General features: G+C 35.9%; 2 protein-coding genes across 15 annotated transcripts in view; both read left to right on the top strand.

The window, feature by feature from the left end:
• Positions 1–18,133, top strand: part of NCK1 (NCK adaptor protein 1) — a 75,985-nt gene extending 57,852 nt beyond the window's left edge. For 11 of the 12 annotated variants that reach the window (XM_025881804.2, XM_073899594.1, XM_073899598.1 and 8 more), the window contains 3 exons: positions 189–435; positions 14,005–14,717; positions 17,205–18,133. In XM_025881804.2, the coding sequence (XP_025737589.1) occupies positions 210–435; positions 14,005–14,717; positions 17,205–17,399 (1,134 nt within the window). In that variant the 5' untranslated portion in view covers positions 189–209 and the 3' untranslated portion in view covers positions 17,400–18,133. Of the gene's footprint in view, positions 1–188; positions 436–2,610; positions 2,738–14,004; positions 14,718–17,204 lie in introns of those variants that run through there. The other variant, XM_073899630.1, reaches the window with a different exon arrangement.
• Positions 18,134–18,280: 147 nt separating this feature from the next.
• IL20RB (interleukin 20 receptor subunit beta) overlaps positions 18,281–23,163 on the top strand; it is a 50,185-nt gene continuing 45,302 nt past the window's right edge. For all 3 annotated transcript variants that reach the window (XM_073899589.1, XM_073899586.1, XM_025881796.2), the window contains exon 1: positions 18,281–22,069. In XM_073899589.1, the coding sequence (XP_073755690.1) occupies positions 22,057–22,069 (13 nt within the window). In that variant the 5' untranslated portion in view covers positions 18,281–22,056. The remainder of the gene's footprint in view (positions 22,070–23,163) is intronic.

The raw sequence follows: 23,163 nt of genomic DNA, 5'->3' as shown, positions 1-23,163 counted from the left end.
TTTGTGTATTATTAATATAGCTACACCAGTTTTGTCTTGGTTAGTATTAGTATTCCTGTTTTTGTTTATGTTTTTTTCATATTTTTCCTTTCAACCTTTTAGTTCTCTTAGGTTTTCACGTGTATCTTTTTTGAAAAGCACGTAGACTACTCCTAGACCTTATAAAAATGTTTTGTATGTGGTTACAGTGTAGCTGAAGCTGCTGAAAGATGGCAGAAGAAGTGGTGGTAGTAGCCAAATTTGATTACGTGGCCCAACAAGAACAAGAGCTGGACATCAAGAAGAATGAGAGATTATGGCTTCTGGATGACTCTAAGTCCTGGTGGCGAGTTCGAAACTCCATGAATAAAACGGGTTTTGTGCCTTCTAACTATGTGGAGAGGAAAAACAGTGCTCGGAAAGCATCTATTGTAAAAAATCTAAAGGATACCTTAGGTAAGTTATTTTTGTATTAAAACACCAAATAATACTTTCTTTTAAATGGATGCTAGAGCTTGGTTCTTTGTATAGAATTTTGGCAACATTGGGCAGAATTGACTAGAAAAGGCCAAGACTAGAATTTCAGCTAGGCCGGGTAGGTTTGCTCATAGCAGGGATTCAGCCAAGTCAGAAGAGCAGTAAAGTCCATTAAGTGTTAGTGGGCAGTTTCTATAAATCTAGCTGGTGTTCAAGGGCCAGACCAGTGTGGTGCCCATGAGTGGACTGAATCTGATCCTGTAGCTAGGACCCCTTGAACTGTGAGTGCCTGTTGGGGTTTATATAAATTCTGCGTCTAATTGAGACAAGGATAAATGAGGGAGATTCAGAATTGCCTCCTTGGCATTAAGGCATTTTTTTTTAACATGGCACATTGCTGTATTTTAATCTTTAATAGCTTACATTTTGAATTTTGCTTTTAAAAACAAACCATCATTTTGTTTTTGCATTTGATAAGAGAGTTTTAAATTGTGGATTATTACTGTAGATTACCATCTACAAAGCTGATTTCTTATTTTGTTTTTCTTTTTCCTCCCTTTTTCTTCCTCTAACTGTAAAGTTTGTTTGTTTTTACTAGCTCTCCATTAGGGCCAGAGATAATGGAACCCGCTTCACAGTGGGCTTGGCTGAGCTGATAGGAAGGAAATATGCACAGATGAGGACTGGCCTCTTTCTTTTTTCTTTTAATTAAACTCTACTTGGCCGACAGGAAGGAATGGGAGGGACAGAATTTCATTTTTGGTATTCAGGCAAACATGCTGTACTTAATGGTTCTTTGTATATATGTGGATGAGAAAGTAAAATTTCTCTTTGCAGAAATAGTTTGGGAGTAATGTGGCATGTTTGACAAATGTGAAATATTATTGACCAACTGCTTTATATTAGCTTTATTTTTTATTCAGCATTATTGTTATTCTAGAGTATTCTTTCAGATACCAGCAATAGATGACAAATCTTTTATTTTTAACACTGTAAAATAGCCAAAACCAAAATATAGTACAACTCAAAGTAAATATAAAATATTTTAATAATGGTTTGTGAGTGAATGACATTTCTAGTATTCTAAAGGTAGTTTAATAAAGGGAGTTATTAATCTGGATTTTCACCATGACTTTTAACTGCTGTTTTTGAGGTTACCTTTTATTAAGATTTTAATAATTAGCAAATAAGACCATTATTATTAGTTTTTAAGTGAAGAATAAATCAGAAGGAGATTATCCTTGACAAGCTGAAGAGACCATAGTGAGAGCCAGGAACTTCTGATTTTGTAAATATTGGACACTTATTTAAAGCATGTAGATCAGATACGGGGAAAATTAAGGTAACTTCTATGAAGGGAGTATGAAGTGATGAAGGCACAAAAGGATTAGGGGTACACCGAGGTAGACTTTTTTGTTCCTTTTTAAAAGGATACTAGTTTCCTGGGACTAGAGCAAATGTCTAAACAGAAGATCGTGAAAAACGTATATCATAGAGCAAAATGGAAATATATCCCAGTTTTAGATAGCACTGCATGTAAACTTAAAAAGCCCAACTGGTTAGAATTTTTATTATTTGTTAATACGCCTGGGAAACCTTCCATACTATTTTCTGATATTATTGAGATGATTTTGGAAAGACTTTATATCCATTTAAGTCCTAGAATATCTGTTAACTTTATTACTATATTATAGTTATTGCTGCCTATATTGCAGGATACTTGAAAACATTGTTTTAAGTTAATGATCTTTAGTTCTCCTGTATAATGATGTAATTCCAACTTTTGTATCAGATAGCCTTCTCTTTCTCAGAATTCCTGAACCCCTTTTTGGTAACTTAAATGTCCTATGTGGTTAATGGATTTGTTTCACAATGATTGTGCTGGTGGAGACATTGTTTGAAAAATAAGAGAAAAAGGAGAAGACAAAGGAGAGAGTGAATGCATGAATATATTTTCAACTATTGAAAATATATGCTTTAAAGCATCTTCCAAAATAAGTTTGAATAATAAGGTAACATTTGTGGCCATGATGATATACTTGTTTTACAGGTTCTGTTATAGTTCAGTGGGGGGAAAGTTTTAGAGAGAAGCCTCAGAAAAACTTTCTATTGCCTGGGTGTAGGCCAAGTCACATGGATTGGGTGTGGGGAGTTTCAGTGTTGCAGAACAGACCAGGAAGCTCACTGAGAATTATCCTGAGCTGTGTTAACAAACTGACAAAAGAGAACTCGGGATTTTTATTCAAAATGGATTGGTTAAACGTCTTTAAAGATTTTTTCAGTAAGTTCGTGTCTTTATTAAATCCATAGTTTTCTTGTAGTTTTTGAATTAGATTTTTCACTTTAAAGAATTTAAAGAAAAACTGTATGGAACCTGGTACGTTTATATAATAGACTGGTGCTTTATACTGTTTATGAAACATAAGCTAAATGATTGGTGATACTTCAAATAATATTAGTTTTGACTTGATAAGTAATATGGTTTTAAAATGTTTTAGTATCACTGTTTAAAAATAAAGAGAAAAAGGATATAAATGAGTTTGCAGTTTTAATTTGGTAACTTTGAACTTAGCATAGACATTTGAAGTGAATTAAATTATAACATTCAAAATATGAGGAAAGAAAGGATTAGGTGAGCAAGTTCCTTCATCCTGAGTATTTGAGTTAACGTTGTTTTAGTACTTTTTACTTAGATTTTAGAGAAACAATATAGAAGGTAACATTTAATAAAGTAGTAAAGAGAGTGTTTTGATTTAATCAATGTAGGATTGCTGGAAATGGTTCTTTTGGTAATTGTGAGATTTGATATTTTGAAATGAGTCTTGAGAGCAGCTGCATACAAAGAAAATGAAAGCACTGAAAGAAACTAGTGAATTATTGGGATTGTTTTGAGTCTGGGTCATAATGTAATACAGATACTAACTTACCAGAGTCTAATGTGTATATTTGCTAATGGCCTTTTTATAATCTTATGATAGTGAACTTGATTTGATCTCTTTGAACATTTGTTTGGTGTTTCTAGAAAAATGAACAGAGGAGGAGTTGTAGAAGTCTCATGCATAAGGAATCTAAGGAAACAGAGTAACCTGTTGAGAGGTTTCATTTTCAGTGAGAATGGAAAAGGAGCAAGTACTTAGTTGAGAAAGAATATTGTAATTGTAATATTAAGATTCATTTGTTTCTTTAGTTAACTTTGGTGGCCAAGTGAATCCTTCTGATTTCCCACGGAGCAGGGAGCCTGTTGTGGGGCTCGATCCCAGGACCTTGGGATCATGACCTGAACTGAAGGCAGATGCTTAAAGACTGAGCCACCCAGGTGCTCCTCTACGTTAAGTTTTTAAAGGGAATTGAAAAGATTACTGAGAACCTGGCCTGGCAGAATTTTATATGAGTAAGAGCTGCTGTGAGGTCCTGATCTCGGGGTTGTGGGATTGAGCCCTGCATTGGGTGCCACACTGGGTGTGGAGCCTGCTTAAGATTCTCTCTCCCTCTGCCCTTCCCCCCCTCCTAAAAATTTAAAAAAAAGAAAGACTACTATGATACTGTGGGTGCTAAAGAATTTCAGTGCAGTGCATGACAAATCTATGTCGTTCAAGTGAAAGGAGGCAAATAGCTACTTTATGTGTGTGCTGGCCAAATGAAACATGACATAGTTTATCCACTTTGGATAGGTATACTTTAACAGTGGTATTGAGAAACTTGGATGCTTCCAAATACTGGCATCCAGCATATCAAGGATTTGGAAACCAGGTTATGTAAAAGTAGTTATATGTAAAAAGATTTGCCTTAGGAAAAAGACAACTGTCATGTGAGTGGAATATTCACAATGCTTAACCAGATTCTTAAAAACTTGGAGGAGTTAATAATACATTGTTTTGGTCAAGAAACAGTGCTATAGGAGGAGAGAAGTAAGATCAGTAGGTAGGAGTGAGGGGCAGATTGGAAGCTATACTAACACTTGGTTTTTCTTTGAACAAAGCTAATGATAAAAATGACTACCTCGTTGTTGAGTGAGCACATCTTCAGTGCTCAGACCTGAGCATTCCCTCCCAACCCTGGCCAAGTCTAGCTGTAAAATACAATAATAAAGATTCTAAGTATTTTTGAAAAACTAAATGCCAGAAGCACTAAGAGTAATAACTACCATTGATTAACGGAGTGCCTGCTATGTGCTATGTCCTGTGCTGGGGACTTTACGTATAAACTTCTTTAAACAAATGTTAGAAGGTAGGAACTTCCTACACACCACCATTTCACAAACCTGGAAATTGGAGTTTAATGAAGACTAAATAACTCAACGAAGAACAGATTAACCAGTAAGTAGCAGGACTAAAATTTTGTTAGAGTTTTCCTTGTGTACCCATTATGACTAAAGAGTAGAGAAAGAATTAGAATCAGATAAGCAATGGATTAGAAAGATTTGATGCAAAAGGGACTAAGATTAGGAGGATTGTGAACTATGAAGTTGAGAAGAATTTAGAAAAGTTAATACCTTGATTTGGGGTGGGGCGCGCCTGCTTGTTGTAGATGATCTCATTGTTCCTGATTGAGAAATTAAGAGATACTGATATTTTACATTTGTATAATTTTGTAAAGTACTTTTCCATGTATTCTCTCATTGGTAACAGGAAATTGGAAAGACCATTTTTTAGCAGTAGAGACAAAAGAGCAATAAACAGGTTCTTCTCAAAGAATTGTAAGTAGGGGAGAGAAAAGCAGGCTATTGATTATGCATGTATTTGTCAGTCATTCACGTGATAAACACTAATGGAACACTTAATATGGGCTAGGCATTGGGGATAGAGCAGTGATTAAAAACGTGTTTGTTCTCAAAGAAGTAAATACTGATATACACAGGGTCAAACATTACATTAAAAATATTTACAAAGAATAGTAATGGCACAAAAGAGAAATACATCTGTTCTGTTTGGGGAGAGAGGGAAATCTCAAGATACCTTGTTTGACTCTTGAAGAATGAGGGTGGCATGTGTTTGAGGTGAAAAAAAAAATGTCATAGGCAAAGACTCAGAGTCTTGAAAAGGTCTGGGGCTTTGGGGTACTGAGGAGTTTATATGCCTTAGCATTAGTATGAGGTTAAAGAAATGCTCATGAGATCACAGAGGGCTTTGTGCTGCATAGAAAACAAATATTCTAAGCTTATGTTTTTTTCCCTGAAATATTTCTGGCCTCTGCAATTAAAATAGGTTGTTTTTGGTGTTTTTCCACTTGGAAGTTTAATGGATGGGTCTGTCCAAAAATTCTTCATTCTTTTTTTTGACAATATATAATTAGTCTTAGGCATCTTTTTCAGAATTAAAAAAAAAAAAACATTTTGGAACTAGCCATTAGCTTCAAGTTTAAATTTGTATTTGCTTATATCACTCTTCACTTTTAATCAACCTAACATTTATTGAGCATCTGGTATATGCACAGTTCTAAATAGTAGAGGAAATGCAAAAGATCAGTGAGACATGGAATGCTCTTCCTTTCTGGAAGCTGCTGGCTATAGTAGATAAGCTTAAAAGACAAACACAAGAAATGTTATGATACAAGTACCTCAGAAGTACAAAGTACTAGAGTGCTTTAAAAAGGAGAGCTTACATTATTGGGGGATGATGGTGGGAAATGGGGGATGATGGTGGGAAATGAAGGATGTTGGAAAACACAAAATGGGAAGTGAATAAAATAAAATTGTTATTTGAAATGGCGCTTCTTGAATGGGTAGATTTTTGATAGGCAGAAGTTTTTTTGTTTTTTTTTTTAGATTTTATGTATGTATGTATGTATGTATGTGACAGAGAGAACACAAGCAGGGGGAGCAACAGGGGGGAGGGAGAGGGAGAAGCAGGCTCCCTTTTGAGCAGGGAGCCCGATGCGGGGGGTCAATCCCAGGACCCAGGGATCATGACCTGAGCCTAAGGCAGATGCTTACCCGACCAAGCCACCCAGGTACCCCAATAGGCAAAAGTTTTAATAAGGTTTTGGAAAGAAACTAGCAAACAAGGCGAACAAAATCCTGAAGGTTGAAATACTAATTTATTCCTGGGTTTTTTTAAGTGGCCCATTTTTATTGAGATTTAGGATAGTTTCATTGCAGGTTATTACGGAAAGAATATTTTATTTAATAATTACTGTATGTACTATGCTATTATTTTACATTATTTTACTCTTTAAAAATTTATTCACTTCTTATAACACTGTGATGACAGTAAGTGGTGTTTGTTCCATTTCTAAGCTCAGAAAAGTGAAATAGTTTGCTCAGGTTTCCACAGTAAGTGGTATAGCTGGGATTTGAACCCAAAGGGTCATTCAAAGTCTATGCTCTTTTTTGGGATGCCTGGGCAGCTCATTTGGTTAAGTGTCTGCCTTTGGCTTGGGTTTTGATCCTGGGGTCCTGGGATCAAGTCCTGCATCATGCTCCCTGCTCAGCAGGGAGCCCGCTTTTCCCTCTGTCTGCCGCTCCCCCTGCTTGTGCGCGCGCTCTCTCTCTCTCTGTCAAATAAATAAAATCTTTTAAAAAAAATTACAAAGTCTTTGCTCTTTTCAGTACCATAAGCCTAGAAAGGAAGAGTGAGGACATTCTGGAGAGGGCTATAGATTCTAGGAAGAGTATTTCTCTTAATTTGATAGTAAAGAGCCACTGTTGACTTCTGAGCAGTAATGTCATGTGATTGCAACTGTATTTATGGATGATGGGTTGGAGTGGGATGGATTGGATTAGTAAGGAAACTAGTTTAGAGGGTTGTTGAAGACTCAGACACAACAAAATGGGCCTGAAATAGCATGGGAATAGTGGGAATGGAAAGTGTTGGCAGAAAAGAAATACAGATTTGATGTGGGAATCTTGTAAGAAAAAATTTTTATAAGGTAAAATTCATATAACAAAATCATTTTAAAGTGTACATTTCAGTGGTATTTAGTATACTAACAGTGTTGTACAACCATCACATCTGTCTAATTCCAAACCATTTTCATCACCCAAGAAAACCCCATTCCAATTAAGCAGTCACTCCCCATTATACCCTTCCTTCATCCCCTGGCAATTGCTAATCTGCCTTCTGTCTATATGAATTTACTTATTCTGGCTATTTCATGTAAATGGAATTATACAATATATGATCTCTTGTGTCAGGTTTCAGTCGGCATCCTGTTTTTGAGGTTCATCTGTGTTGTAGCATGTGTCAGTACTTCATCTCTTTTATGGCTGAATAATATTCCATTATATGGATATATACCACATTTTATTTATCCATTAATCTGTTGATGGACATTTGGGTTGTTTCTACGTTTTTGTTATTGTGTATAGTGAAGCTATGAACATTTGTGTACAAGTGTTTGAATATGTATTTTTGGTTCTTTTGAGTATATACCTAGGAGTGGAATTAATGGATCATATGGTAATTACGTTTTTAACATTTTGAAGGGATCATTAAATTGTTTTCCACAGCAGTTGTACCATTTTACATTTTGATCAACAGTGTAGGAAGGGTTCCAATTTTTTTCCATATCCCCATCAACACTTGTTATTTTCTTTTTTCTTTTTTTTTTTTTAGTTTGGTTTTGTTTTGTTATAGCTATCCTAATAGGTGTAAAGTGGTATTTCATTGTGTTTTGATTTGCATTTCAACAAAGATGGTGAACATCTTTTCATGTGTTTTGGGGGCATTGGTGTAACTTTGTTGGGGAAATGTTTGTTCAAGTCCTTTGCCCATTGTTGAAGTAGGTTCTTTTTGCTTCTGGGTTCTAAGAGTTCTTTATATGTTCTGGATATAGACCTTAGACTGTAATCTTTTTTAAATTATTATTGCTTGTGCTTTTGGGGTCACAAGAATTCATTGCTAACTCCCAGGTCATAAAGATTTTCCCCTGTGTTTTCTTCCGATAGTTTTAAAATTTTAACTCTTATATTTGAGTAATTGATCCATTTTGAGTTAATTTTTTTTTGTCATACAAGGTAGGAGTATAGCTTCATTCTTTTGTACATGGATATCCATTTCTTCTAGCACCATTTGTTGAAGAGCCTGTTCTTTCCTCCATTAAATGGTCTTGGCGCCCTTGTTGAAATCAATTGACCATGGATGTATGAGTTTATCTCAGGACTCTCAGCTCTATTCTTTTGGTCTATATGTCTGTCCTTTTGTGCTAGTACCATACTGTTTTGATTACTTTGTGGCTTAGAAGTGAGTTTTGAAATTGGGAAGTGTGAATCCTCCAGTTTTGTTTTCATTTTTTCATTTTCGTGGGTTGGGGGCAAAGGGAGAGGGAGAGAAAGAGAATCTTAAGCAGGCTCCATGCCCAGTATGGAGCCCAACACGAGACTCGATCTCACAACCCTAAGATCGTGACCTGAGCTGAAATCGAGAGTCGTTGCTTAACCAACTAGGGCACCCAGGTGCCCCATTGTTTTCATTTCTTAGGATTGTTTTGGTTATTTGGTGTGCCTTCCAATTCCATATGAATTTTAGAATCAGCATTTCCATTTCTGCAAAAAAAGAGTATTGGAACTTTGATAAGGATTACATGGAATCTATGGATCACTTTGGGTAGTATTGCCATCTAAAAATATTGAACCCTCAAATCCATAAACACAGAATGTCTTCATTTATTTAGGTATACTTTAATTTCAGCAATATTTTGTAGTGTTCAGTATACTGGTCTTGTACCTCCTTGATTAAAAAACTTAACCTTTGTTTTTTATTATTAATGCTATTATAAATGGAATTGTTTTCTCAGTTCCTCTTCAAATTGTTCACTGCTAAGTGTATAGAAATGCAACTGTTTTTTGTGTGTTGATTTTGTATCTTGCAACCTTGATAAATTTGTTTCCTCTAACATTCTTTTGGTGTGGGTTTTTTTTAGGATTTTCTGTATATATGATCATGTCATCTGCAAATAAAAATTATTTTACTCCTTTCTTTCTTGTTTGGATCTCTTTTATTTCTTTTTCTTGCTTACTTGCCCTGGCTAGCACTTCCAGTGCACTGTTGAATAGAAGTGGCTGAAAGGGTATCCATGACTTATTTCTGATCTTAGCTTTCAGTCTTTTACTATTGAGTGTGATGGTAACTTCAGGGTTTGTTTTGTTTTGTTTTTTAAATAAATGCCCTTTATGATGTTGAGGAAATTCCCTTGTATTCCTAGTTGGCTGATACTTTTTATCATGAAAGGATGTTAGATTTTATCCAGTGCTTTTGTACATCAGTTGAAATGGTCACGTGTGGTTTTTTTCCTTCCTTATATTAATGTGGTATATAATACTGATTTTCATATTGTTGAACAGATGAACTACTTTTCCATTCCCAGGACAAATATCCCTTTGTCATGATATACATTCCTATGAATATGCTGCTATATTGTTTGTTAGTATAGATGATCCCTATTTTGGGGGCACCTGGGTGACTCAGTCATTAAGTGTCTACCTTCAGCTCAGGTCATGATCCCAGGGTCCTGGGATCAAGCCCCGCATTGGGCTCCCTGCTCAGCGGGAAGCCTGCTTCTCCTTCTCCCACTCCCCCTGCTTGTGTTCCTGCTCTTGCTTTCTCTCTCTCTCTGTGTCAAATAAATAAATAAAATCTTTAAAAAAAAATGTTTAGATGATCCCTATTTTTTGCAGGTTCCATATTTGTGAATTTGCCTACTTGCTAAAATTTATTTGTAAGCCCAAATTGATAATTGTGGTGCTTTTGTTGACATGTACAGAGTGGCAGAAATTTTGAGTTGCCTGATGCACATGTTGCCAGCTGATGTTGAGCAAGGGTGATGCTCTGCCTTTTTGTTTCAGCTCTCTCATTGTACATAAATGTCCTTTATGCAGTCTGTTTAGTGCCATGCTTTTCTCATTGATGTGCTTTTTTTGGTTTATGATTTTGCTGTTTAAAATGCCCCCCTAAGCATAGTCCTGAAGTATTGTCTTGTATTCCTAAGTGCAAGAAAGGTGTGATTTGCCTCATGGAAAAAATATGTTAGGTTAGCTTCATTTAGGCATGAGTTACAGTGTTGTTGCCCGTGAGTTCATTGTTAATAAATATTTTATACTAAAGTATCTTTAAAGCGAGACACACATGAAACAAGATTATGTATTGCTTCCTTGACAAAAATGTTGTGCATGGAGGCTTGCATGACCTAACCTGGTATTTCAGGTTAGTTAAATTTATTGAATGTAACTACCATAAATAGCAAGAATTGACTCTTTTGTTGAGGAATTTTTTAATCTGTATTCATAAGGGATATTGGTCAATACTTTTCCTGTGATATTTTTATCTGGCTTTGATATCAGGATAATGCTACCTCATAGAATGAGTTACAAAATGTTTCCTCCCTACTCTTTTTGTAGAAATTTGAGAAGAAAATATGTTAGAATTCATGAGTTAAGTTACCCGGTTCTGGACTTTTCCTTATTGCGAAGTTTTTGGTTACTGATTCATTCTTTTACCTGTTATAGGTCTGTCCAAATTTTCTATTTATTCTTGGGTTTGTGTCTTTTTAGCAATTTGTTCTTTTCATCCAGGTTATTTAATTTATTACTCTACAAGTGTTCATAGTGTTCTCCTCTTTTTTTCTTATTGTATTTCTGTTAGGTCCCAATAACATCCCACTTTATTTCTGATTTTAGTAATTTGTGTCTTTTGTCAATTATGCTGATATTTTCAAAAACCATCTTTTAGTTTCATTGATTCTTTGTTGTTTTTGTGTTCTCCTTGTGTTTATCTCTGCTCTGATCTTCATTATTTCCTTTCTTCTGCCAGCTTTGGGTTTAACTTGATCTTTCTCTAGTTCCCTAAAGAGTAAAGTTAGGTTATTGATTTGAGTGAGATCAAGTTCCTTTTTTAAAAAAATTCCTTTTTGTTATAGGCTTTTAGAGCTATAAACTTCCTTCTGAGTACTGCTTTTGCTGCAGCCTGTAGGTTTTGGTATGTTGTGTTTTCATTGTCATGTGTCTCAAGAGTATTTTTTAATCTCACCTGTAATTTTTTCTTTGCCCTACCAGTTGTTTGAACGTGTTAATTAATTTACATATATTTGTGAATTCTCCAGTTTTCCTTTCTGTTATTTTTTAGTTTCATTCCACTATGGTCAGGGAAAATACTTCATATGATTTCAGTCTCTTTAAATGTATTTAGACTTGTCTTGTGGTCTAACATGTGGTTTATCTTGGAGAGTGTTCCATGTGCACTGGAGAAAACTATATGTTCTACTGTTGTTTACCAGTGTTCTATATGTCTATTAGGTCTAATTGGCTTATAGTATTTTTCAAGTCTTCTATTTCCTTAATAAATTTTTGTCTAGTTCTCATTTTTGGAAAGTATTAAACTCTAACTATATTGTAGAACTTTCAGTTTCTCCCTTTAATTCTGTCAGGTTTTGCTTTATATGTCTTGGGGCTCTCTTGTTAGGTTTGTATAATATTTCTAATTGTGCTATCTTCTTGATGGTTTGACCCTTTTATCAATATATAACGTCCTTCCCCATCTCCTGTAACAACTTGTATCTTAAAGACTATGTTGGGGGCGCCTGGATGGCTCAGTTGTTAAATGTCTGCCTTCGGCTCAGGTCATGATGCCAGGGTCCTGGGATCAAACCCCGCGCATCGGGCTCCCTGCTCCGCGGGAAGTCAGCTTCTCCCTCTCCCACTCCCCCTGCTTGTGTTCCCTATCTCACTATATCTCTCTCTGTCAAATAAATAAATAAAATCTTAAAAAAAAAAAAAGACTATATTGTCTGATACTAATACAACCACCCCAGCTCTCTTTTGGTTACCATTTTCATGGAATATCTTTTTCCATCCTTTCACTTTCAAACCTGTTTGTATCTCTGGATCTAAAGTGAGTGCTTATAGATAGCATAGAGTTGGATCTTGTTTTTAAATCCATTCTGCCAGTCTCTGCCCCTTTAATCCAGTATTTTAATTCATTTAACCTTTTTTTAAAGGTTTTATTTCTTTATTTGCCAGAGAGAGAGAACAAACATGCACAAGCAGGGGGAGTGGCAGGCAGAGGGGAAAGCAGGCTCCCAGCTGAGCAAGGAGCCCAGCACGGGACTCGATCCCAGGATCCCAGGATCATGACCTGAGCCGAAAGCAGCCGCTTAACCGACTGAGCCACCCAGGCGTCCCATTAAGTACAATACAATTTTATGACAAGGTTTAGAGGAGCCCAGACAGAGATACACAAGAATATCTAAACAGGTAAGACAGGAGACTCTCAGGGGAGTTAAAGGAGAAAACAATAGAATAATCTGTGATCTTGGTTGCTGCATAGAGAGTTTAAAAAGAATGAGGGCTCTAAAGGTACTGATCTGGCAGTAAAGAGATGACACAGTTTTTATAAGAATGGTTTAATTGAGTAGTTTGGTAGAATGGTAGAGATTAAAGGACCAGATCATGAGTTAGGAGTGAGTGAATGGTGAAGAAGTTGAAGGAAGAAAAAGAGGCAACTTTTTAAAGAATGGTATAGTTCAAAAGGAGTAGCAGATTTGAAGTAACTTTATTTTGGAATAGAAGTGATCTGTGAGTATGTTTTTAGACAGTAGAAGGGACTGAGTAGGAGGGAAACAAGGGTGGCCAAGCGTCCCAAAAGAGGCAGGAAAGGTGATATTTAAAAACCCAGGAGGATCAGAGATTGGAAACTTGCATGAAGAAGAAGAGTGAGGGTAATAAGAAAGAGTTTTGAGATTGTGGGAAGGTACGAGAAGTTTTATCTAGGAATGCCTCTGTTTTCTCAGTAAAAGCAGAACACAAAATCATGTGCTAAGAAATGATCAGTAGTGAAAGCACATGACAAAAATTGACGTAGCATACATTTATGATGGTAGTACCATGTGGTGCTTTTCTCATTTCTTTCAACAAATATATATTAAGCATCTACTGTATACTAAGCACTGTCTGAGATCTTTGGTGTTATATCTGTGAACAAAGTAAACAAAAATCCCTGCTCTTCTGTAGCTTGCATGTGAACAGGGTGAGGGTAGACAAACAAGGAAATAATGTATTATTTTAAAATAAACATAATGAAGAAAATAGAGCAACATGGATCTGGGAACTAAGAAAGCAAATGGAAGGATTACCCAGACATAACTACAATCTTATATTGCATATCAAGTTGTAATTTATTGTTTTATTTCCATACAGCTAATTGCAAAATTAGGTTGATAAAAGTAAGACAAGAATATGTGCTTAGATTGTAGATATGAGAGAAATAATCTATATTTACATTTGGAAGAAATTTTGTTAAATTTAGGAAAACTGTCATTATGTTATACAATTATTTCAACACCTTTGAGAGAAAAGTGAGAAGGTAAACTGTCATAATTACTGCATTTACATGTTTGGTTATGAAAAGAATTTGTGAAGGAAGTCAAAAGGTACAACTTCCAATTATAAAATAAGTCATGAAGATGTAAAATAAAGGAAAAAAAGAAATTTGTTATCTACAAGTTTAAAGGCTGAAAGAGCTACAGAGGTGAAGATCCTTTTTAAAGAATGAATAAATTGGGTTTTTGGTTTTCATTATCTTATATTCTCTTCTTATTACTCTTTTTTTATGTGAACAGGTATTGGAAAAGTGAAAAGAAAACATAGTGTGCCAGATTCTGCATCTCCTGCTGATGATAGCTTTGTTGACCCAGGGGAACGTCTCTATGACCTCAACATGCCTGCTTATGTGAAATTTAACTACATGGCAGAGAGAGAGGATGAATTATCATTGATAAAAGGGACAAAGGTGATCGTCATGGAGAAATGCAGTGATGGGTGGTGGCGGGGTAGCTACAATGGACAAGTTGGATGGTTTCCTTCAAACTATGTAACTGAGGAAGGTGACAGTCCTTTGGGTGACCATGTGGGTTCTCTGTCAGAGAAATTAGCAGCAGTTGTCAATAACCTAAATACTGGGCAAGTGTTGCATGTGGTACAGGCTCTTTACCCATTCAGTTCGTCCAATGATGAAGAACTTAATTTTGAGAAAGGAGATGTAATGGATGTTATTGAAAAGCCTGAAAATGACCCTGAATGGTGGAAATGCAGGAAGATCAATGGAATGGTTGGTCTGGTGCCAAAAAACTATGTTACCATTATGCAGAATAATCCATTAACCTCAGGTTTGGAACCATCACCTCCTCAGTGTGATTACATTAGGCCTTCACTCACTGGAAAGTTTGCTGGCAATCCATGGTATTATGGGAAAGTCACCAGGCATCAAGCAGAAATGGCATTAAATGAAAGAGGGCATGAAGGTGATTTCCTCATTCGTGATAGTGAATCTTCGGTAAGTTGGTTTTCAAATAAATGGAAATAGAGCTCTGAGTATTAAAAAAATAAATAGAAGATTGGAAGGGTTAAGTTTCTTCCCTAAAATTAACCAGGTGATAAGTTGGGACATAAATTTAGATGTTCTGAACTTAAAATCAGTGTTCTTTACAGTTGTATTTATTTTGAATAAAATATAGCCCTAGCAGTGACAACTACACTGGATTATTTGGCCTTGTTTAATTCTGTTTGTCTTGCCTTTCTGAAATATCTTCTCTTGCGTTAAACTGAAAAATGGAGAAAACTGAACCATGGCTGCTTCAGAGTAAAACAACACAATGAACTAAACTAGGAAAATGCTTTTTTTTTTTTTTTTTTTTGAGAGAGAGAGAGCATGAGTTGGGGGGAAGGGCAGAGGGAGAGAGAGAGAGAATCTCAAGCAGGCTTCACGCTCAGTGCAGAGCATAATGTGGGGCTCAGTCTCACAACCCTGAGATCATGACCTGAGACGAGATCATGACCTGAGATGAAATCATGAGTCAGATGCTTAACTGACTGAGCCACCCAGGCACACCTGGGAAAACATTTCTTAAATTGCATATTGGATGTGCTGTCATCCTTAGAAAAGGAAATCCCTAAATTAAAAAAATTAAGTTTTAACTTTCTTCATAGATTTGTTGTTTGGAAGTTGGAAACCCTTAAATTATTTACCTCAAAAACCTATTTTAATACTCACTATATTTGAAATGCATTTGCAATAAAAGATACATTTTTTCCAATACTAGTAAAACAGTAAAAGTATAAAACCATAAAAATTGAGTAAAAGTTATATGGGCTCTTTTGGTTAATGTTTAGGATATTAGAATTTGATGATATTTATTTCCCTTTAAAATGGTCTTTATTTTTCCTTTTAAAAGGATACCACTACTTTTCCACTTTTCAAAACAGTATTGGTTTTGTTTCTCTGTATGGAGTTGTACAAAAGTGAATGTGTGATTGTGTAAAAGGTTGAAAGTTGGAAGAAAACCTATCTGGTTTGTGTGTGTGTGTGTGTGTGTACGCACGCACATGCATATGGTGTATATATGTTTATAAGAGGGAGGGAAGAAAGTAGAGAAGGAGAAACCGAGGCTAATTGAACTGCTTGATATGAAGTTCAAGAAATGGGGCCTATATATAACCCCTAAGGAAGAGCAGGATTGATGATAGGGAAGAGTGGTGGGATTTGTTTTCTGTTAGATGCCTGACTTAACCCTGCTTTCCAGGACAAGCAATGGGCAAGAGGGGTTAGGTAGTGAGTGACCTCAGAGCAGGTGGTAAGAGTAACCATAGGTATAGGATGTTTCCAAGAAGCCCAATGTTTGAAACTTTGTCAATAATTATATAAAAGCAGACTTTTAGACTGCTCAGAAAAGTATTAGGTTAAAATAAAACAAAATACGGAAGAAAGTAGCTTGATTACAGAACACTGTATTTTCTTGTGGTGGGTAATTGAGCCTAGATATTATCCAAAATACACCATTATTTTTAGCAGTAGAAATAAAGGTCTCAAACAGGCATATTGTGTTTGACCTGAGCAATGTTTTTTTAAACATTCGAATTTGTTAACAGTATTTAAATACTGAGAGATTTACTATAAAAATTCAGATGACAGACTTCCTTTTAAAATTGGAAGGCCTGCCAGCATTGCCCTTACTCCTACAAGGCAACAGTCACAGCTAAGTGGCCACCTCCTTTAGATTGGCCATGCACTGTTCCTTCTCTGTATCCACCTGTCACTTGTTTACGTGTCTTTTTACCCTTGTAGGCATTTGAGTTTATGACCTCTCATTAGTGTCTATCATCTTTGAGAATTCAGAACATTATCTCAGCTAGTCTGTAAGATAGCTACTATTAGCTCACATTAGCTCATGTTTTCTCATGTGTTTCTCCAGTTGTCTGGCAGGAGAGAAGATAGCTGTTATACTTCAGATGTTAAACTTTAAAGGATTTGCTGTAGGTGTTAGAGCATATTATTTAAGAGACTTTGGAGTTGGGGCGCCTGGGTGGCTCAGCCGTTAAGCATCTGCCTTCGGCTCAGGCATGATCCCAGGACCCTGGGATCAAGCCCCACTGGGCTCCCTGCTCAGCGGGAAGCCTGCTTCTCCCTCTCCCACTCACCCTGCTTGTGTTCCCTCTCTCGCTGTGTTTCTCTGTCAAATAAATAAATAAAATCTTTAAAAAAAAAAGAGAGACTTTGGAGTCTGACTGCTTGAGTTTGAATCCTGGCTCTCTTGTTAACTAGATGGTTAACTAGATGGTTGATTTTGAGCAACTTAGCTTCTCTTGGCCTGGATTTTCTCATCTCTGAAAGGGGTTGGTTGGAGGTATAAAGGAGATAATCTATGTAAATAATTTAGTATAGTGCCTAGTACTTAGCTAAAATTTGAGCACTTACTGTTATTAGTCTAATATAAAATGGATGTCTTTCAAAATGTTTACCCTATGTGTCTTTTTTCTCTTTTAGCCAAATGATTTCTCTGTATCACTAAAAGCACAAGGGAAAAACAAGCATTTTAAAGTCCAACTAAAAGAGACTGTCTACTGCATTGGGCAGCGTAAATTCAGCACCATGGAAGAACTTGTAGAGCATTACAAAAAGGCACCAATTTTTACAAGTGAACAAGGAGAAAAACTGTATCTTATCAAGCATTTATCATGATAATGCTGACCAGAACTGACTGCCTCACAGCTATAATTCGTCAATTAAAGACTGAGAAAATGTCAGTCCAGTCATGTTTGATTGGAAATCGCTTTCTGACCCTACATGAGAATTGACTATAATACATAAGTATTTTTATTATAACTCAGCGTATACATATATACTACATATGCAAAGCATCTGCACAAAGCAGTTCCTTATCCTTGGTCTTCTGTTTTATTGTTTTCTTTGCTGTTTTTCTCTTTGCTTCTAATACTAAGGTTTTATATTTTGAAAAAATAATGCAGATCAAGTCTTTACCTGGAAGAATTTATTGGTTTATTTTCTTTATGTATGGGCACCATATTAGTCACTTCTGCAGTGGTTTCTCTTCATATAAAATTATTATATCAGTATATGGCATATGCTAAAATAAATTTCTCGGACAATGTTTTTTTCTGTGACTAAATAGCAATAATAAATGGAAAATTAGAAATTATTTTCAGGTATTTGTTGCAAGCCATTGTAAATATCAAGTATGTTGTGTCTGCCATTTTTAAAAATTTATTCATTGTCTTCATTGTAAAGCAAAACAAATGGGACATACGTTTGAAAACGTATCTTGTACACTTTTAATTTACAGCTGTTGGAAACAAAAATCTCTAAATTTCTAGGATTTTGGGGGGGTTGCTTCTTATCTGGTTATTCAAAAGAATAAAGCAGTCTCTGAGATATTTAGCTTTTCAAACTATAAATGGATGCTCTAGTGTTATATATTACTTTTTCCCCTAGTGTTATTTTACCAAAGCATCTTGTATTGGGGTATATCTGTGTCAGTGTGAAAAAAGCTGTGGCCAGATACTGGGGAAATAGGAGGCAGTGAGATACTTGGTTTTCCTTCCACCTCTAAACATCAGTAATTATCAGGCATAGTATTTCTACTATTTTCATTTCCTCCTTTCAGCTTTGAGTTTTGTTGACTAAGACACTAAAATTGATTATACCTGAGGAAAAGATGGGATATGCCAAATGGTTAGAGAAAGTTATTTTTTTTAAATCTTTCTTTTGGAGGGTTTCTTTTAGGTTTTTGTTTACTAAGCAGAAGTTTGGGTGTATGAATGAGAGGCTTTTATGGAGTATTGAATCTACTTCTGCAAGTCATAGAAGAAAATAACTGTATTTTGTGAAGCCCCCCCATTATTAATTCTGGAATTTAAATTTAAGCAAAGTAACCTTCAATATTTTAATTAAAATACTTACTAAAATCATATAACTTAGCAGGAAATCAGATGGTATTTTCAAAAATTTCCCCAGTGCTGCCTAAGCAAATGAATGTTTTCTGTTTTTTAATATGTTATAGATTAGTATTTAATATACCAAAATTACTGATGTTAAAATTGAAGTTGTCTAATTCCTGAGGTTTTTGGTTTGGGTTTTTTTTTTAATTATTATTTTAAATATTTAGTTCTTTAAATCTTAAAATCATTTAAGACTGACATTGCCACTGGGTGGCAGCCCTGGCTTCTCCCACTAAGCAACAGGAGTTAGCAAATATAATTAAGACTTTGATGTACAATTTTTCATTTTCATTATATCTGCTTTTAAAGCCTTTTAGTTCATATTTCATTATCTTTGTCAATCTCCCTTTGTTTATTGAGATGATTTTTAGTAGACAGTGTAATAGAAATAAAAGTCGTGTGCTTACCTTTTTTGCTGTAAAATCACTTGAATATAAGTTAAAGAAAATAGTTTCAAAGTGTTAAAATATGACTAGGTAGTAAACATCTTTTTATTTAAACAAATATTTGATGATGCTTTCTTTTTCTCCTTTTTTTTCCCCCAGTCTTCCTTTTTTTTTTTTAAAGAGGTTTGTTTAAAAAAAAAAAAAAGCAATTAATCTTTTGTATCACAGACAACTGTATTTATAGCAAACCCCACTAAGCTTATGTTAAGGATTTTGAGAAAGCAGTTAGGAATGGAGTAGTACTGGAAGTAGATTGTACATTTCTGTGCCGTAATTAGATTTATAATAACTAGAGAGTTCCCAGATAGCCCACATGACCATTTTAACAAACACTGCATTTACTCATCTTCCACAAGGCAAAAGAGTTGGGCATCTGGTTGTTCAACAAAACAAAGCTTGAACAGCATCCAGGACCTGAGGCAGGAAAACCAGGCTGTAGAACTTTTCCATTTGTTAAATCAGGCAAGAGAAAATGTCTTCCACACAGATGTAAAAGGTGTCATCACTCATCTTTTCTTTTTCTGTGGCCACATTTTTCTTCTTTCAGGTATCCTGTAGTTTCTCAAGTCCTTCTTTAGTCCCTCTCCTGTGCATGCACAGGTGGGCTGCAAAATGCCAGGGAGTTGATGAGCCAGTAATACCTATTGTGTGCTCTTACTATACTGGGATGAAAACCTCACTGGGATGGGGCACCTGGGTGGCTCAGTTGGTTAAGCGACTGCCTTCGGCTCAGGTCATGATCCTGGAGTTCTGGGATCGAGTCCCGCATCGGGCTCCCTGCTCAGCGGGGAGTCTGCTTCTCCCTCTGACCCTCCCCCCTCTCATGTGCACTCTCTCTCTCTCTCTCATTCTCGCTCTCTCAAATGAATGAATAAATAAAAAATAAAAATCTTTAAAAAAAAAAGAAAAGAAAAGAAAAGAAAACCTCCCTGGGAACCTACGGAATTTTGTACTTAAACGTTTTATCAATTTTTAAAAAAGTCTTAAACCAACCCTTATATCAATGACTGTTTTTAAAAACCCAAATTTTACTTGAAGCAATTTTCTTAAGAACTAGAACAGCCTTAGAAAACATCTGTATAGCTAGTGAGTAGCAGGGCTTGTATTAGAAACCAGGTTTCCTTATTCCCAGCCTGATACATTCTGTTTGGTGACACTGCCATCTCTCTGCTTCCTTTAGCCTCAGAGTTCTGGGGGTAGCCTGGGTGGCTCAGTTGAGTGTCCAACTCTTGGTTTTGGCTCAGGTCATGAGCTCAGGGACATGGGCTCAAGCCTTGCATTGGGCTCTGCTCAGCGGGGGATTCTGCTTGAGATTCTCTCCCCCTTGTGCTCTCATTCTTTCTCTCTCTAAAATAAGTCTTACATTAAAAAAAAAAAACAGGTAAAGAGTTCTGGGAAGACCAGATTTACAGAAATCTTCTTCTACATACAAGGAGACACTTAGCTATCAATTTAAACACAGATAACATACTTAACCCTGCCTAACCCACTTCTATAAATAACTTCTCCAAAATCTTGGAAGAAGTTATTTGAGAACTTTATATAAGTTCAGTAATGAAAGGCTATTGTTGCAGTATCTTGTTAATTGGTCATAGGTACTTAGGATTCAGCTGAATGTGTATGAACACATACAATGTATCTTTTACTGTACACAGTAACAGGTGCCTAGCACAATTAAAGACTGTCACAGATAAATCACTAAAAACAGGAAGGCTAATTAATCCATTGCTATTGCTGGCAGATGAGCAACTTGGGTTGGTAGAAAAAGGCCATCCTTACAGATACAGGTACATAAATTATCTCCAGTTTTAGTGCTCCCATTCTGTTTTCTACTCCAGAGATTGCAAAGAAGCAGGGGCACTACTGTCAGTGTGACTTGTGAGAATTAGGAAAAGGCACCTCTTACCCTTCACCCCCTGCCCAAACGCACGACCAACCTTTTTCCTTGTAGAAAAGTCCAGATTTCACCACTGCCCCTTCCCACATCTTGGCCAGGTGCCCTGTTCAGGGTACAACCAAATAGGAATACAGTTCAGCCCACACAGTACAAAAAAAGGAATTGTTCACACTTAAAAATTGGGGAATTTAATATAAAATTTAGTTTTGGTTTCCCCTGAGTAATAAGCTGACAGTGCTGGAGTTGAATTCCCACAAGGTGACTATTGGATGGAACCTAATGTGAATGGTCCCTTTATGTTTATTAATGTACATGGTTAAAAAAAAAAAAGTAAAAGTCTCCTTTCCAACCCTTATCTCCCTAGTTCACATCTCTAAATGCAGTCGTCGTTAGTCCCTATCTTTCCTGTAACATGGAGTTTTTGGTTTAGAATCTGGAAACTTATTTTTCAGAATCACCTCAGATGCAATGTCCAAATCAACAAATTAGGAATGTAGCATTACAACATGATTTAATCTTTCCACTTTAATATTCTGCTCCACGATAAGGGGACCCTTTGTATTGTATATATAGATTAGACAGATCTTTTAACTGTTTCCAAATGGCTTCACAACTGTAGTCACTTCTTTAAAGGACATTTGATAGAGATGACATCTTCATTTTATGTTCTGAACAGCATCCAGTGGACTTTTTAAAAGCAGCATTGCTGGGGAAAACCATTAATTGATTCTACTGTGAAGCAAGGTAGGAAGCTCTTCTGATAAGCTGGTTCTTTTGGTTTAGCAAGTTTATATGACTCAACTCTCATCTTCTAAACACATGCAGACCAGCATGCATACTCCACACCCTAATTTCTTGCTGTTACACGACCTAAACCAAGTCACCAAGGAACCGAAATACATTTTTCTAGTTTACCACTGAGGTGTTTTTTGATCTGAAAGTATACAGTTTGCCGAGACTTTTTTGTTTAATGAGTAGAACCTAAATTGAGTGTGTGAGGTTTTGAAGAACGGGAGGAGTTTCAGTTATAATCGGCCATGGTTCATAGAGGTAAGTTTTTAAACCAAAGTGTCTTTTTAAGATTGTTTGTTTCGCCAGAGTACTTTCATTATCGAATATTTCAGAATTGGTTTGTTGCTCACAGTGGCCTAGCACAAACAGTTAATTTATCTGCCTGTCTGGCTGATTTTTAAATGTTTAACTCAAATTAGCTTTTAAGGCTAGGTAAAGCTGGGCTCAGTATTTTGGAATAATGTAAATTTCATTTGTAGTTATAACTACAGAAGACAGTAGTCAATTTCCTTTTGTCCATGTTTTTTGGTACCTTTTGGAATAATAATGACTTTCAAGTAGGAAAATAAACATAAATGGACAATTAAAAATAGACATCTAAGGTAAAGATACCTAGTTGCTTTAAATAAATCTCTGGGCTGACTCTAAGAAGATTTGTATCTGAGACTATGTAGAGAAGTTGCAGATAGCCTTTGGATAATTATGGAGATAGATGGGTTCCAGAATGAGACTGAAGTGTTATCTGTTTTAGAAGAACGATTATTGAATTGATTTTCTTGGGCTCTTATGGAAGAAATTTGTAATCCCTGAATAAGCATGTTGTATCTAGGAGTATGTAATGCCAAATTTTACTTGTTTTGATACATTTTCTAGACTATAGATAAGGGGAATGTTACAGAAAACAAATATTGATTTCCTCAGGGTATATGCTAATCACTTGGTGTCAAGATGAAAAGAATATTATTTGAACTATTATATCTATATGATTATGTGTCAGTGTTTAGCTTTTGGAGATATTTGTCCATCATCCAGCCATCCAACCAACTCACCTCAAATATTTGAATGCTTAGGTGTCAGAGTTTTGAGTTAGCGATATGATATTGAAGAAAATAGACAAAACTCTCTAAAAGCTTCATAAAATTTACATTGCTAGTGATGAGATGCCTAACAGTGAAGTGCTCTAAAGAAAGAATAGAGCAGCCATTTGAGGAGGCTGAGAGTGAGAAGTAGGGTGTTAATTTATATAGGGTGATCAAAGGACACCTCTAATAAAAAAAAAAATTGACCTTTGAGCATATTGTGTGCTCCACTTAATAGAATCACTGATGACTGACCAGGATTAAACCAGTGGT

Source organism: Callorhinus ursinus, unplaced genomic scaffold, assembly GCF_003265705.2.
Source record: "Callorhinus ursinus isolate GAN/ISIS: 27379988/994484 unplaced genomic scaffold, GSC_fseal_2.0 scaffold1, whole genome shotgun sequence".
NCBI lineage: Eukaryota > Metazoa > Chordata > Mammalia > Carnivora > Otariidae > Callorhinus > Callorhinus ursinus.
The sequence above is the reverse complement of the archived record's forward strand: the minus strand, read 5'-3'. Positions and strand labels throughout refer to the sequence as shown.